The 14,755-nt window shown below is 50.4% G+C and overlaps 1 protein-coding gene across 1 annotated transcript in view; it reads left to right on the top strand.

The window, feature by feature from the left end:
- The first annotated feature begins 111 nt into the window (after positions 1 to 111).
- The window catches only part of WNT3A (Wnt family member 3A), a 91,738-nt gene continuing 77,094 nt past the window's right edge, over positions 112 to 14,755 (top strand). Inside the window, exon 1 of the mRNA XM_042043888.1 lies at positions 112 to 794. Coding sequence (XP_041899822.1) covers positions 724 to 794 — 71 coding nt within the window. The 5' untranslated portion in view covers positions 112 to 723. The remainder of the gene's footprint in view (positions 795 to 14,755) is intronic.

The following is a 14,755-nucleotide window of genomic DNA, read 5'->3' as shown; positions in this document are numbered from 1 at the left end:
AAAATAATAATTTTTAAAAGAAAAGGGAAAAAAAAAAACTTTCGCACTTTTTTCCTTTTTTCCTTTTTTTTTTTTTTTTTTTTTTTGCATTTTATTAGCTTCGACCCAGGGAGTGAAATCCGGGCAGGTTGTTATAGCTACCCAAATCCACAGGGGTCCCCCCTGTCTATTTAAACCCCCTAAATCTTCCTTCCCCTTTTTAAAACTACATTTTATCCCTTGGCTTGTGGGCCAACGTGCCCCCTAATGAGTATTAAAACACTATCTCCTCGCAATTAGCTCATTCCTGACTTCACGCTCCTGATTGACAGAACAAGCCAAAGCATCAGAATTCTCCCTTTGGCAATAAGTGCTGATTGGGTCCTTTTTAAGAGAGCTACTTCAAACTTTTTTTTTTTTTCCTTCTTCTTCTTCTTTTTTTTTTTTTTTTTTTTTTTTTTTTTTTATTTTTTTTAATATTTTCCTTCAGTGTCTTGGCTGAGAGAAGAGTTTTTTACCTCTCTGAGATTTTTTTTTTTCCTTGAGAGTAGTAGAGGAAGCAAGAGAGGATTTACCTGGTCGGGTTTGAGTTCACTTCATTTGACTTTTTTTTTTTTTTAAATTATTGTTAGTATTATTATTATTATTATTATTATTAAAATAATCATCCTGCCTCAGAAGAAAGGAAGGTTTTTGGCAACTCTGGTTAAAAAAAAAAAAAAAAAGAAAGACAACTTTTCATCAATGGCCTCTTTTGGATATTTCCTGTTTCTTTGTGGGTTGAGTCAGGCTCTGTCAAGTTACCCAATCTGGTGGTAAGTTTTATTCTTCTTCTTCTATTTTTTTTTCGCTCATTTTCATTTATTTTTCCCCTCCTCTGTTTTCTCTGCAACCCCTGCGCTTAAGATGACTTGAAATTCTCCTTTCGTTGCCACTCAGCTAAAGAGGTGGGATTGTTCCAGCGCCAGCAAGTTCTTAGAACCTGCATTTCACCTCTTTTATTTATGCATTCACTTTGTTTATTTTGACTGGGTTATACCTGATCTCTCCTTCTCCTACTGTAAAAGAGAGAGAGCGAGAGGGAGCGATCGGAAAGTTATTTTTTTTTTCCTGAGTGCTTTGATCCTCTCCTGTGAAGAACAAAAGGCGCTGCCTGAATTAAAGAGATAATGGTACAAGTTGACATGAGCATTTCAAGGTGACTTCGAGCTAGTCAGGTGGAAGGAAGGGGGGGAAAGGAGGAAAACTTTTGGGTGGTTTGGGGTTTTTCCCCCCCCCTTTCCCTTTAAGGAATATTGAGGGGTAAATTTAAAAATTTAAAAAACAGCGGGGGGGGGGGGGGGGAATGGGAAGAAAGAGAAAGGAGGTGAGGGCTCCACAACCTGGGCTGTGGGGAGGCAGAGCAGGGAGCAGGGACGGGGCTGCGGGAGATGTTCCCGGCGCAAACCCCGCGGGTCCTGCGCGCCCCTTGCCCCGGGATGCGGCACTTTTTGGGGGGTCGCCGCTCCCGGGTTTTCGCCTTCTCCGCGCTTTGCACCCTACGCCTTTAAGAGCCTTTTCTCGCTCGCTCCCCCACGAAAAGCAAATGGTGCTGGGCAAGGCATGTAACTGCACGATCTGCTCTAATTACCCCGCGGAGGTAATTGGGCTCAGGGAAGCCCTCGCGCAGGGAGGCTCCAGCTCCGCAGGGTTCCGCGGGCTGAGCCGGGGGGCTCCGCGCCCGCGCTGCGGACAGCTCCGAAGCGGCCCCCCTCCCCCCCCAAAAAAAATCATCACCGTCCTCCTAATTAATTTTTAAAGTGCGTTCAATCCTTGCTCCCCCCCCCCTTCCCCACCCCGCGGGTGCGGGGATCCGCGGTGCCCCCCTGCCCGGCGGTGCAGAGGTGAGGGTGTTGAAGGCAGCAGCCTCTCCAACTATTTCAGGTATGTCTGAAAGCAGGGAATTCGTTGGGATGGGAGAAAAAGCAATAAAATGCAAATGTGTTCCTGGGAAGACAGGCAGCGAGAGCACCTGGACGGGAGTCATTAAAAAGCAATCTTTTATTCCCAGCCACCATCTAACTTATAATTAGGAACTCTGCTTGCATTCCTGATTGGAGAAGGAAACGCATTCCTCTAATACCGACATAAATATTCGCTTGTCACCCGCCGAGGGGAGCGCGGTCCCGGCCCCCCGGTCCCCCCCGTCCCCCCGGTCCCCCCTGTCCCCGCCGCTCCCGGAGCTGCGGGAGACGCGGCTGTCCGAGGGGGAAAAGGCTGGGAAAAAGGAGCTGGAAAGAGGGGCAGGAGTTCTCTTTCCAAGCCGGGGCATCAGGTGTGTGCCGGGGGGGGGCGGCAGCGGCGGCACTTCGGGGTTCGGGGGTGGTTTTTTCCCCGTCCTTTGCCGGTGCCAAGCAGCGGTTTCAGACGTTTCTTTCGCAAGGAGAAAGCCCCCTTAGGCCATGGAAATGCAAAGGAGGGTTTGGTTGGGGTGGGGGAGTCGCAGGAGAGGCCGGGAGCTGTTGCATTGGCTGCCGAAATTCCCTCTCGCCCTCCCACCCCTTTCCCTCTTTATTTATCCTCAACCTTTCCCTCTTTATTTATCCCCAAGCGAGATATAAACCCACGGCCACCCCCGTGGCTGGAGATGGGGAGCAGCCCTGGAAATGTGGGGAATTGGGGCCTGGAGATGGCACAGGGGACCCCGGGATGCACGTCCCAATAACGGGAGGGGAGTTCCTTTCCTCCTAGGCCAGCCCAGCTGCTCCCAAATTTAGCGAATCGACCGTGCTGCTTTATTTGATTTTAATTTAATTTCGTTCCGCTCGTTCTTTTGTTTTGTTGTTGTTGTTTTTCTTCTTTTGGAAGAGAGGACGGGGAGTTTTTTAGTCTGGTCATGCAAGCAGCAAACATCCCATCCTAAACCGTCTCTGTTTAAAGCCTCCCCTCTACCAGCTCGTGGTGATTTGGGTGTTTACAGCAGAAAATCTCTCATTTCCCACCCCCCAATTGTGCCCCCTCCCCACTAATTGTGTCTAATTAAAGCATCAACTCATCCTAAAGCACGGGGCTGTGGATATTTACACTTTGAGAAAATCGGTGCCAAAGCAGGGACTGAGAAATTACATTTTCCTGTGTGTTTCGGTTAATTATTGTCCCAAAATTCGGGGAAATGTAAATTTTTCAGGGGGGAACAAGTGTTGCTGTAAGTTCTGTCTACCTCTCGCAGCTTCTTTTTTTTGGCTGAGCTGTTTAAATTGCTGCTCCCACGGTGGCGTGGGGGCACCTGTTTAAATCAGACCGAGCAGATTCCCAGATTCCTGGGAGCTTCGGGAAAAGTTCAGTGGAGGAGAAGGGAAAGGATCCCTTGGAGCAGCGATGCTCCCACCCTCCATCCGTGATGATGCTGGGGCGGGGGGGAGGCTCCGTGAGTTCCTCAAAACCAGCAAATAATGCATTTACAGGCTGGGATAAAAGGGGCTTTGGAAAGAATGGTTTAAAAATAATCAAAGAAAAGGGACTGATTCCCACTGGAATTGATGAGCCAGGTTTTAGGGATGTACTGGTGGGATTTCCTGTGCCACAGGAGCCGCCCGGGACCTTCTCCAGTGCAGTGCAGTACTGAGCTGTTCAACCTAGAGCAGCTCCAGGGAGCAGCAACAGGCTCTTCCACACCCAGGGGGCCAGATTAACAGCAAAAATCAGATGGTTTTCGGGTTTTGCTTCTTTTTAAGATGTTAGTGCTGTTCATTTCTTGGTTTGTTAAAACAAAAATTTAAAAAAGGAGAGATTGGAATGAGCGAAGGAAGGCTGAGGGAATTCCGAGCAGAATTCATGGCTAAGGGGGGATTAAATGTAACCTGTTCACTGTCCTGGGGGAGTCTGGGGTCCTTGTGGAGTCACAGGAGCAGCACGAACAGAATTTAAACTTTTTCCAGCTGACTTGCACTGCCTTAACCGACTCCGCATGGAATGGGAAAAAAAGACTTTAATTTTATTTACTTTATTTTGTTAATCAGTGCTAAGTGGCCTGGCTTGGTCTGAACACAGCCAGTGGGCAGAAATGATTCGGAAGGGAGAAGGGTTGGATTCAGGAGGGGAAAAAAAACCAGCAATAAAAATTAACACAGGACTTCCATGATGGGAATCTTAACCTCCTGCAGCCCAGGATGCTGCTCCTGGCATAGATGATCCCAGGAGAGGCTCTCTGGGCTGAATGAGAAGTAGAGGGAGACCCCTTTGCTGTAGGAGAAGCTAACTGGCATCGTTTTTCCTGAGTGTGAGGCAGCTTGGGATGTGTGTGGTTGAATTGTGCGCTGGGAGAGGGATGGGAAGGGGAGTTCAAGTGGAGCAACAGGCTCTGGCTGGGATTTGGGGTGGTGGCATCGCTCTGGGCAGTGGTGTCTGTCCCTTCCTGTGTCCTGCTGGGGCTCCTGTCCCCTGTGCTGCTCTCGCCATTCCTGTGTCACACCCAGAGTGGGGTGGGCTGGGATCAGCCCCGTGGAAAACTGGGCGAGGAGAGGAGCTGTAATCACTGATAGCACAGTGAACGGTGCTCCTGAGGGTGCCAGGCCTTTGGAAGGGGATGTGGAGGATGTGGGGATGTGTGTGGGGATATTTCCCTGCCCGTGGCCTGGCTTTGCTCCTGTTCCCCAGCACTGGCCACAGCAGCTCCATCGATTTCCTCATCCATGGAGGATAAGCCTGGCACAGCTGTGGTGTCCTGCAGGATCCCCTTTCCGTGAGAGCTGGGAAAAGGGATCTGACAGCTCTTTCCATCTGTATTTTGTGCAGTTCAGGAAATGTAACCCCAGTGGCGTCACTCCAGCAGTGCTCAGGTGCTACACCCGAGCCTGTCCCTGTTCCGTGGCATCACCACAGCAGCAGCAGGGCAGGGATGAACTCCTGTTGTGCTCTCTGGTCTCTTCTGGGGTCTGTTCCCCTCAACATGGGCTTTAAAGTGAGCGAAAGCCAGGCCAGGCTCTGCATGCCATGAGAAGCCCAACCCTTGCCTGCTGCAAGCCCTGCAGAACCAAACCGAGCCCTGGCAGCTGCGCTCTTGGGAAAGCAGAGCTTGGTTTGAGAGGGGAGAAGATCATCCCTCGCTAGCCAGCAGGGAGGCAGAGCCCTGGGAGGTCACTGGAGGGACAGCCTGGGCTGTGGGTGCTGGCAGCAGGGCTCCTAAGCCATCTCTAGAGCTCAGAGGTGTGAGCTGCATCCCCACTTCTCCGCTTGATTGGCCGGGGTGAGGTGCTGGAATTCATCTCCATCTCCTCGCCTCCTGCAGCGGGTTGTGGTGTGAGGTTAAAATCCGCCAGTGTAGCAGTGCAGTCCCTCTGCATCCATCCATCCATCCATCCATCCATCCATCCATCCCTCTCCCCACCCTTCTCCCACTCCTTGGAATTGCCTTTATGTGCCTGTACCTGTGTTACAGCAGCAGCTGACACAGCCCTGATTCTCCAGGCAGGGAATAATCATGGAATGATGGTGTAGGCTGCTCTCAGTTTGGCTCCCCCCCAGTTTGGCTTTTCTGGATGTGGGGTGGCTGGTTGGCATCCAAGCAGCAGCAGAGTGGAGGGAAAAGGGCCAAAGGGATCTTTCTGTGTAGATCCAGGTGGTAAAAACCTCGCTCCATGCAGGGAATGCTGTGTGCAAAGGGGAAGGGGAATCATTTTCCACCTCCATCTTTCAGCTGGGACTGAAGGAACAAACTCTGGTGGTGTTTGTGTTGTTCCTGGCATAGCCCAGTTGCAGAGGAGCTGGTGAGGTTAAATGACTGGACCAAGATCACACCAGGAGGTTTTTTCGCAGCAGGAACTGAAAATTTTGCAAGGTCTCAGCAAGAAGTCCCTGTTTGAAACACGGGGAGGGCTGGGACTTTCCCAGAGAGCCTGGTGTGTGCTAAAGAAAATCCCAAATCCCTCATCTACTCAGATTTCAGACTCATTTTATTAAGTTGTGTTGTTCTGCTACATATTAATTGATTTTTTTTTCCATTTTAAGAGGACTTTATTAGATAAATTAACCTGAAAAACAGCAACTTGATATTCAAAGCGTTGGCGGAAGGAGTTGCATCCAAAAAAAAAGCTTTTCCTAACTAAAATGAGGAAAAGTGAATCATTTTGCTCCCCAGCTGTTTCCAGGTAACCCTGGAGGTGAAACCTGTCCTTTGCAGACATTGGAGCACCTCTAAGAATTCTCACTGGGAAAGTTTTGAGCACTTGGAATAGTTTGGGTTGGAAGGAGCCTTTTAAAGGTCACCTGCAGTGAGCAGGGACATCTTCAACCAGAGTAGCTGGAACTGAGGGTTGGGAACTGCATTGCTTTCTGTTGGCCAAAAAAGGCTTTTTTACCATTCCTTCTAAAAGGTTCAGGCTGGAGGAGCCTTGATTTTTACCGTGGTGTCTCCTAGGAAAGGAAGTCACGGATTGCTGATTGCACCAGGGGAAGCCAGGCTGACTCGCTGGTGTCTCCATCCCAAACCTGCGGGATCCCTTTCCTGCTGGCATCCCGCTTCCTTCCAACTCAGCTCCAGCCCTGCAGCAACGCTGCTGCTTCTCCAGTCCCTGCACCAATTCCTGCATCCTTGGTGCCAAGCAGCAGCAGCAGGAGGGGATTATTCCACGTTAGGCCTCACGAGGAGCAAATATTTTTCCTTCACGCGCGTGGGAGCACAGGAAAATCCCGGCGGGATGAGCAGGGGTTGACGCTCGGCTTTGCCCTTGCCCAGCGTTCCTCGAGTTCGTGATTCAAGGCACCCAGCCGCATTTCAAAGGCTTTGTTGGGCATAATGACAGCGCTTGGCAGGCCTTGCACAAGGGTATCGCAGGGGGAATCCTGCGGGCACTGAGTCAGGGTGCTCCCTTTGGGGCCGGGCAGCTGAGCTGGGTGTGACAGCCTTGTTCGTCCCCAGGACAGACCGGTCCCACCAACATCCACGGTGAAATTCCCAGCGCAGAGCAGGGCTGGACTCGTGCTCGTGCCCTGCTTCCCCAAGAAAACCCCGTGGGGATGAAGAGTGTGGCTGGAAAGAGGGGAGGAGCATCAGGGAGGTCTGGAGGTCGTGGCTGGGAAGGAGAAGGTTCCAGAGAGGCTCCCTCTGACTTGTGGGGATGTGGAGCGTGGTGATTTCTGCCTGCTCAGGTGGTGCTGGTGCTGGGGTTAAACCCACTGGACTATGGGGGAAAGGAAGGGGAAATGGCAGGGGGGAAGCACTGGCCGGAGCACACAGGTCTTGTCCACATGCTCGGCCAAGGCGGGACTGGGCCCAGCCCCAAGGCTGCAGCAGGAGTGTCCCCAGCCCAAAAGGTCTCTCTAAACCCATCTCTGCTTTGCTGGCAGCACCAAGAGACGAAGCCCAGAGCCGAGGCAGTTCGGTGGGGCTTCATACTGAAGGGGGGGAATATCCAGGTAGGAGCCTTCCCATGGGGTATCCATCAGGGCTCTGCTGGATCAGGCCTAGGGTTGGTCTTGCAGCAAAGCCACTCCTGAAAGTGTCCATGCCAACTGTTCCCATCTATCCCGTGCCACCCATGATGCTCTTTTCCCCTTTTGTCCCTTTAAAAGCGGAAGGATTTGTTTTCAGTCTGTCTTAGCACGACCAGTAAAAATCCCATCAGTTCATAAGTTCACTCCAAATTCTACTGGAACGTGCAAAAATCACGGGGAGGGAAGGGGGACTGATGCATTAACTTCCTTGTTCTGAACTCCTAACATAGGGCACGGCTTTCAAAAGCAGCCTAGGAGCCGGGGGAGAGCGTTCTGCATCACAAAGGTGGTGTTTGTCCCTCTTCCTGGTTCCTCACCTGCATATTCACAGTCCCCTTCCCATCCGGGTGTTGCTGCTGCCCAGAGGGGGCTTTGCATTTGTAGAGACTGGGCCATCAAAGGAGTTCAAGGTGCTTTTGGTCTCCTCCTCCTCACCACAGCTTCTGTCCTGGTGTTAAGGCAGTCAGTTATGCTTCCACGGATCCAGTGATAATTATTAGCAGGGATTGCTGCTGCTCTTTCCCAAGGTGGAGATTCCCTCACGCTCTTGGTGTGAAGTGCTTTTCTCCTGTTGCACCTTTGCACTCTCAGGCTTCACCAAGGTCACATCAGAGCATGTGGCTCGTTGCCTTCTCACATCACTGGCCGTGCAAGGGATTCCAGGTTGTCTGGGTTGGTCATTTCTCCTCTCCCACTGGGTTCTATAGGCTCAGAGTGCGTTGGAGAAGGCTCAGAGAGTGCCTCAGGTGTTCCTGGAGCTCAGGGCATGGCAGACCCTCACATTTCCAGCCTGGCCTCGTGTTCATCACAGGTCTGGGAGCTTTCCTGGTTGCCAGGCACCATTCCCAGTGTCCCTAGTTCAAACCTGCCTCCCTGGAATGGCATCTAGCCCACAAGTGGAGATGGCTGGGTTCCCATCAGGAGCCCATGTGCAGGTTCTACTGCTGGGTGAGGTGTTCGGTGACATCCTGGTCATCCTCAGAGGCCTGGCAGGGATTGTACCCAATCCACTGGTGACCTGCTCCTTTCTTGGCAGCAGCTGGAGACCAGTCAGGAAAACCCCAGAGCATCTCAGCATCACTCCATGTCCATCTGCAGGCAGCTGAGCAAAGCCTTGGGGGTGGAAGTCACTTTACCCATCGCATGTCTGCAATTTCCATGTCTCCCATCGATCCAGGGGCTCTTGGCTCCTTTCTCTGAGGAGAACTGGGCACTTTTCTTCTGCTGCAATTCATATCTCAGGTGTTTGCTGGAGCTTGGCTGGTGAAATCCTCTGTGCCAGTGGAGGAGTTGAGGAGGCCAGCTCAGAGCAATGACCACCAGTGTCATCCAGGTTTAGTCAGATTATTCCCAACACAAGGAACCCCCCTTCAGAGTTTGCACATTTGCCTGTTTCCTGTCAAAATCCGTAATTCCCGTTCCCTGGCGTAATTTCACATGGCTCAAGTCAAGTAATGGACTTGTTGTCCATCATTTTCCTGTATTTTATACTCTCTTCAGTGCTCATTGGTGTATTGGAATGGGTGCAGGAGCATTTGTGGCATCCAAGCCGGTACTGAAAACCTCTAGACACCCCCCCTCCTCAGGAAACCCGTATTTTGTCCTGTCTCAGCCCAGCTGCTGAAAGTCTCGGCAGTCTGAGGATTCTGCAGCTTCCTCTGTAACCTATTTACTCCTGACTTTCATCCAGGACACTCCAGAGAACAAATGCATCTTCCTCGTGCTCTTAGACACACCCAGAGTCTCCCACCATCCCCCAACCACACCCACGAGTCAAGATTGTGGTAGAACTTTATCTCAAAACTTCATAAAGGGAGATTTGAAGTGGTTTCCCTGTGGCCCCGTCCTGACAGTCATCTTGGCAGAGGGACACGGTCGCAGATGTTTCTGCATTTCAAGAATTCCTCTGGCTTTGTTTTTCCTTTAGATCTCTGAAATCAATCCCCTTTTCCCTTTTCCCAGTCCATGCCTCCTAATTTCACTTTCCAGGTTTGTATTTCCTCTACCTCTCTGCTGGAAGACGCAGTTTCCTGGCTAAAGTTACGCACGCCCAGCTTTCCAGGGAAGTCACCATCACCCAACAGAATTCCCACTGTGGGATGGAGCAGGGAGCAAAGGCAGAGCCCATCCCCGCTGCAGCTGAGCCCGTGAAACGAATCCAAACTGCACTGGGCAGAGCAGGAGCTCCTTGTGCTTCCAGAGGGGTGCACCTTGTCTAATAGAGATATTTCCCGAGGGGTGGGGAGGCGGGAATGGAACTCCTTGAACAGTTGCCAAGCCTCCCATTCAGCTTGTGCCTCTGCCCCCACAAGAGCAACAATGGAGCCTGTTGCTAGACAGTGTTGTGTGGCATGACAGAATACAACTCTAAATCCTCGGCAGGCTGAGGGACACACTTAAGGGAGAATTCCCATTTTTTCCCGAGCCTGCTGTAGCTGGGAAGGAATGGGACGGTGTGGGCAGGTAGGACTCCATCCAAAAGCCAGTGAATGTCAGGGGAATACCAGAGGGCATCAGGTAAGATTTGCAGAATTTACTGGGAGACCCACAGCTCCTCCAGAGACACAAAAATCTGGTTAATGCTGGGTTTTGGGAGATCCATGATTGGTTTTGCAAATCTTCCTGAATATTTTGCAGTCTCTAACCAAGATTCCTTTAGAGCTAGTGGTGAGAGATGAGATGCAGCTCATCTGACATCTGTCAGACACTTACTTTGGGATGAGATGAATCCCATCCCAGCCGTGCCAGTTTCCCAGCCATTGCCTGGAAGGGGATTCTGGATGCCTGGGACAAAGATATCTCCCTTTGGATGGGTCAGTTTTGTCTTTGAATACAGTCCTAAGCCATTTTATGCCACTCCTGGGCATTTTAGGATGTACACAGAGGTGTGCAGTGCTGAAAGAGGATATTTCCTTTGGAGGACTCTTTGAGGTGAATCTTTAGTGACCAAATTACATTTGAAAAACCCTTCGCTTGAAGTCCTGGCATTGCTTTCCACAGGTGTAGAAGAACTAAGCAAAAATCCTGTATCTCAGAAGGGCGTTTGAAGGGAATTCTTGTGAAGTTTCAATTTCTTGAACGTTCTGGGAGCAGCCATCGAGGTGAATTTGATGTGGAATAAGTTGCCTTAGTGATCCAGGCCAGGAGACCTGGGTACCACACGGATCCCGTGGATTTGGGGCAGTGGTGAAGGGCCATCCTGAAGGCTCTGAGGACAGTGCCCTTCTGTGGATCACAGAACCACTGAATCCCAGAATGGTTTGGGTTGGAAGGGACTTCAGAGCCCATCCAGCCCCACCCCATGCCATGGGCAGGGACACCTTCCACTGTCCCAGGTGGTTCAGAGCCCCATCCAACCTTTTGATATATTCTGTTACTTTCCTACAGCGAAGGATTCAGGGACTGGGAAGCTCAGCCCAGCCTGTCCCCTTCCCTGGCTGGCTGGAACGAAGAGTGCTGATTTTTTTAAATCTACAGAGAAAGGAACCTGCAGCCTGATCTCCAGGCCCTGAGAGCTGCTCTGCTGCAGCAGGGCTCTGGTTGGGTCACCCCCTGGAAAGATTTGCTGCTGGAAGTGCTCAGACAAAACACGAGGCTGAGTGGGGAAGGACAGGAGGGAAGTGCAGGGCTGCTTAGACACCTAATTTGTGCTTTATGCCTCAGATTTATTGATGGCATTGCTGCAGCGTGATCAATTAGCTGATTTTATTGAGCTGCCCCTTGTCAGTGGTGGTCCATGAATATCCTCAGCTCATTCTGAGTGTGAGGAAAAGTGGATTAGCTCTGTTGCTTTTTTTGAAGTGCTTATTTCCTCTCACACGCTGCAGAGAGAACAGGCTTTTAGCAGCACAGATTTAGCTGCCTAACTCTTGGGCACCTTGGGTTAACTGAGATCCATCCCTCTGTGGGCTTGCAAAAATAGGTGTAACAGCTTCCACCACCATTAAATCCAGAAATCACCTCATCCATCCTCACGTGCTCCAGGCCGGATTAAATCTGCCTAAATCAGAATTGTGAAGAAGTCATGGATATAAGCACTCAGTTAACACTGAGTCATTGCTAACAGGAATATCATCTGGAGAAGGAAGGAGCTTACCGGATCACTGCTTTTTCCTAGCAGGATGGCTCATGGATATTAGTGGATTGATTGCAAAACCTCAAAGTCACTTGCAACAGAAGACTGAGGGCACAGTGGGAACTGGGTTTTGCCTGGGAGAGTACAGGGCCCAGACAGATGGGGCAAACAACCGAGTTGAAAGAGAATAGATAAGACACATTAGCAGAAGATTGGGGATCAGACAGGGAAATGCTAATTCAGTGGCCACTGAAACCCTCGGTGTAAGTTGCCCACAGGCATATGGGAAATCTGTGATCCAGAGGAGCATTGAGTCCATCTGTCCTGCTGACTCAGTGTGTAGTCTCGGTCTGCTGGTGAATGAAAGGGTCAAGCCCAGCCTAACACAAGGCAGGGTGTTCCCAGCACAGCTGTAGCTCCGCTAAAATTGCAGTTGTTCTGCTGACCAGAAGAGTCTCCAAATTCTAACAGAGAAACGAATTCAGGATTTGTGTAAACTGGCCTAAATTTACAGCCTCGGGTACCTTGGTGGTGTCAGCCAGCAGCAGTGAGAGCGGTGGTGCTCCTGCTGCCCCTGACACTGGGACTTGAAATGAATTGAGGAATTCTGTCCTGCAGCCAGGCTTCAGGAATGAGGGAAACCAGGCTCTTGATGAATTCTTGCAAGAGCCCAGTTTTGGCAAGCTCTGGTACCAGAAGGGCAGGGCAACATGCAAAACCTTGACTATCTAATGAACTTCAGGCTTTGTGATTAACCAGGGGGAAGAGGTAATTCAGCAGCTAAAACTCATCCTTGGGATGTGGGACCTCTGACCATATTTCTTCTCTGCCCATCACAGGCCTAAACAAACAGCTTGGGCACCTGGACAGAGGAGAATCAGAAAGGTGGGAAAAGAGGGGAGTTTCCTACAGGCTCTATCAGAGAGAGCTGCCCACATCCCGTTCCAAGGGGCAGTGTGGGGTCACTGAGCAGAGCCAGCAGGAGAAGCAGCGCCAGAGTTACCTTTGTCTCACTGGGTTTTTTTTAAAAAAACAGGTTTTGGGTGAGGATAGCAGCCAGGGCAGCTGGACATGTGTGAGTCAGCGTGGCAGAGACCACGAGTGAGGAGTTTAGGGTTGTTCCCGGTGTCGTAGAGCTGTACACACACAGCGCTGACGCACAGCAGCCCTGCTGAGCTGGGTTCATCAGCTCAGCCCTGCTGAGCTCAGAGCTGCACATCCCGTCTGAGGGAGTCATCCAAGCTCCCTTTGCAGTCCATGAGTGAGGGCTGACACTTCCTGGCTGTGACTCAGCAGCCCTATCGATGTCGATCTCGGGAGGAAAGGATCTCTCTCTGTCAGGGATCAACAGAACCAAGATGACCAGTTGGGAGCCTGACTCCTGCATCAGCAAGGTTAGGTCAGGTGATTTAATTCCATTGTGCCCAAATCCTTAAGCTCATCCTGCCCTCAGTTCCCCTGGACAAGGAATTTGTATTTGTGCAAAAGTCTCTTGGTTTTGGCTTCTGGGGTGTTTCAGTGCAAAAGGTGATTCAAGACAAGTGCTCTTGCAGGAGCATTATTTGTCAAAGATTCAGTCATTTGGATGGATTTTTTGTAACCATAGTCAGCTGCCAGGTGGAGGCACCTTGACAGAGACCACCACCTTCAAAGCCAACTGTGATTCTGATTCTGGAATCCCTGCAGCAGGGCTCACCAGCTCCTGTTGTCTTCTGAGCTTCACGTTTTCACGGTTCTGCTGACCTCGCTGATAAGATCTGTACAATTTTATTCATACAGCTTGTGCTGTCTGGTCCTCGAATTCCCAGACTGTTTCTGATACTGTGAATGAGGAAGAGCTGGGTTTATCTCAAATTTCCTTGATCTTAGAGATGTCAGGAAAGGTACCTGGGATTTTCTTTGATGCCAGAAGAATACAGTGGCATTGATATAATGGAAGAGTGAGGGAAGTGATGTGAAGTCTAAACTGACTACAGGTCTCTACATAAAACTGTCTGGGTGCTTAGTTAGGCATGAACTTAGCCTTGGGCACTGCTGTGCTAAGTTAGACTTTATTAGTAATCTTAGGAAAGAATAGATGGAGACACCTCAGGTGTAATTTGTGTAATTTTCAGCCATGTTGACCTTTTTCTGTGAAATTCAGGCTTTTCCAAAGTGTTTTTATGCAGACCTGTAGTTGCTTGTGCAAAGGGACTGATGTCCTTCAGGCTCCAGAGGGGGAACCAGGCTGGGGGCAAGGAGGGGCTCATGGAAGGGCTCTCAGCTCCACTGCTGCTCTAATCCATCTCTCAGAACTAGTTTCTGCATGAGCCAAGGTTTAAGCAATCCTGCTGCCTGTTTGTCCCTGTAATGACATTGAAACCCCTTGGCCCAATGAGCTTCTTTTGGCAGAGGTTCTGAAAAAGATTCGATACCCACAGGTCTCACAAAAATGGGCAGTTAAATGGGGTAGAAATGTGAGCAGTGTCCTCACAGGGGCTGAAGGGTGTGAGCAGTGTGTGTGTGCGCATCCATGTTCCCTGGACATCCTGAATCCAGACAAAAGAGTCAGTGCTCACCAGTTTCAGCGCCCACAGAGTAACTCCTCGTTCCGTTTTTTGTTTTCTTCAATTCATCTTCTGTTTCATAGAATTACAGGGCACAGAATGCTTTGGGTTGGAAGGGACCTCTGAGGTCATCCAGTTCCAACCCTCTGTGATGGGCAGGGATGTCATTCACTGCTTCAGGTTCCTCAGGGTCCCATCCAACCTGGCCTTGGACACTTCCAGGGATAGGGCATCCACAAGCTGATCCAGTGCTTCACCACCTTCTGAGTGAAGAACTTGGTCCTAAGATCTCATTTAGTTAAAACTGTTTCCTTTGTCTAATCCCTATCTGCCCACGTATAAAATCCCTCTCCCTCTTTTTTTTTTATAAGCCCCCTTTAATTACTGGAAGGCCACAATGAGGTCTTCCCAGTTCTCCAGGATGAACAGTCCCAACTCTCTCGGCCTTTGTAGGACCATTGCTGCAGCCCTCTGATCATCAGAGGGTTTCTTCCCCCTTCCTTCTCATTCTGAGATGTGATTTATGGGAGGAGTGGGCCATGCCACCAATCTCCTCATTGCTTTGTATGGCTGAGGAAGGGATGAAGTGAAGGAACCTCCTCATTTGATTTAAGGAGGAGGAAGGACTCCAGTGCTTTGGAGGTCCATGGTTCCCATGCTGGATGTCACCCACTTGCCTGGTGGA

Source organism: Corvus kubaryi, unplaced genomic scaffold, assembly GCF_017639235.1.
Source record: "Corvus kubaryi isolate FWS band 111438036 unplaced genomic scaffold, C.kubaryi_AGA036_p1.0 37398, whole genome shotgun sequence".
Classification (NCBI taxonomy): Eukaryota; Metazoa; Chordata; class Aves; order Passeriformes; family Corvidae; genus Corvus; species Corvus kubaryi.
The sequence above is the reverse complement of the archived record's forward strand: the minus strand, read 5'-3'. Positions and strand labels throughout refer to the sequence as shown.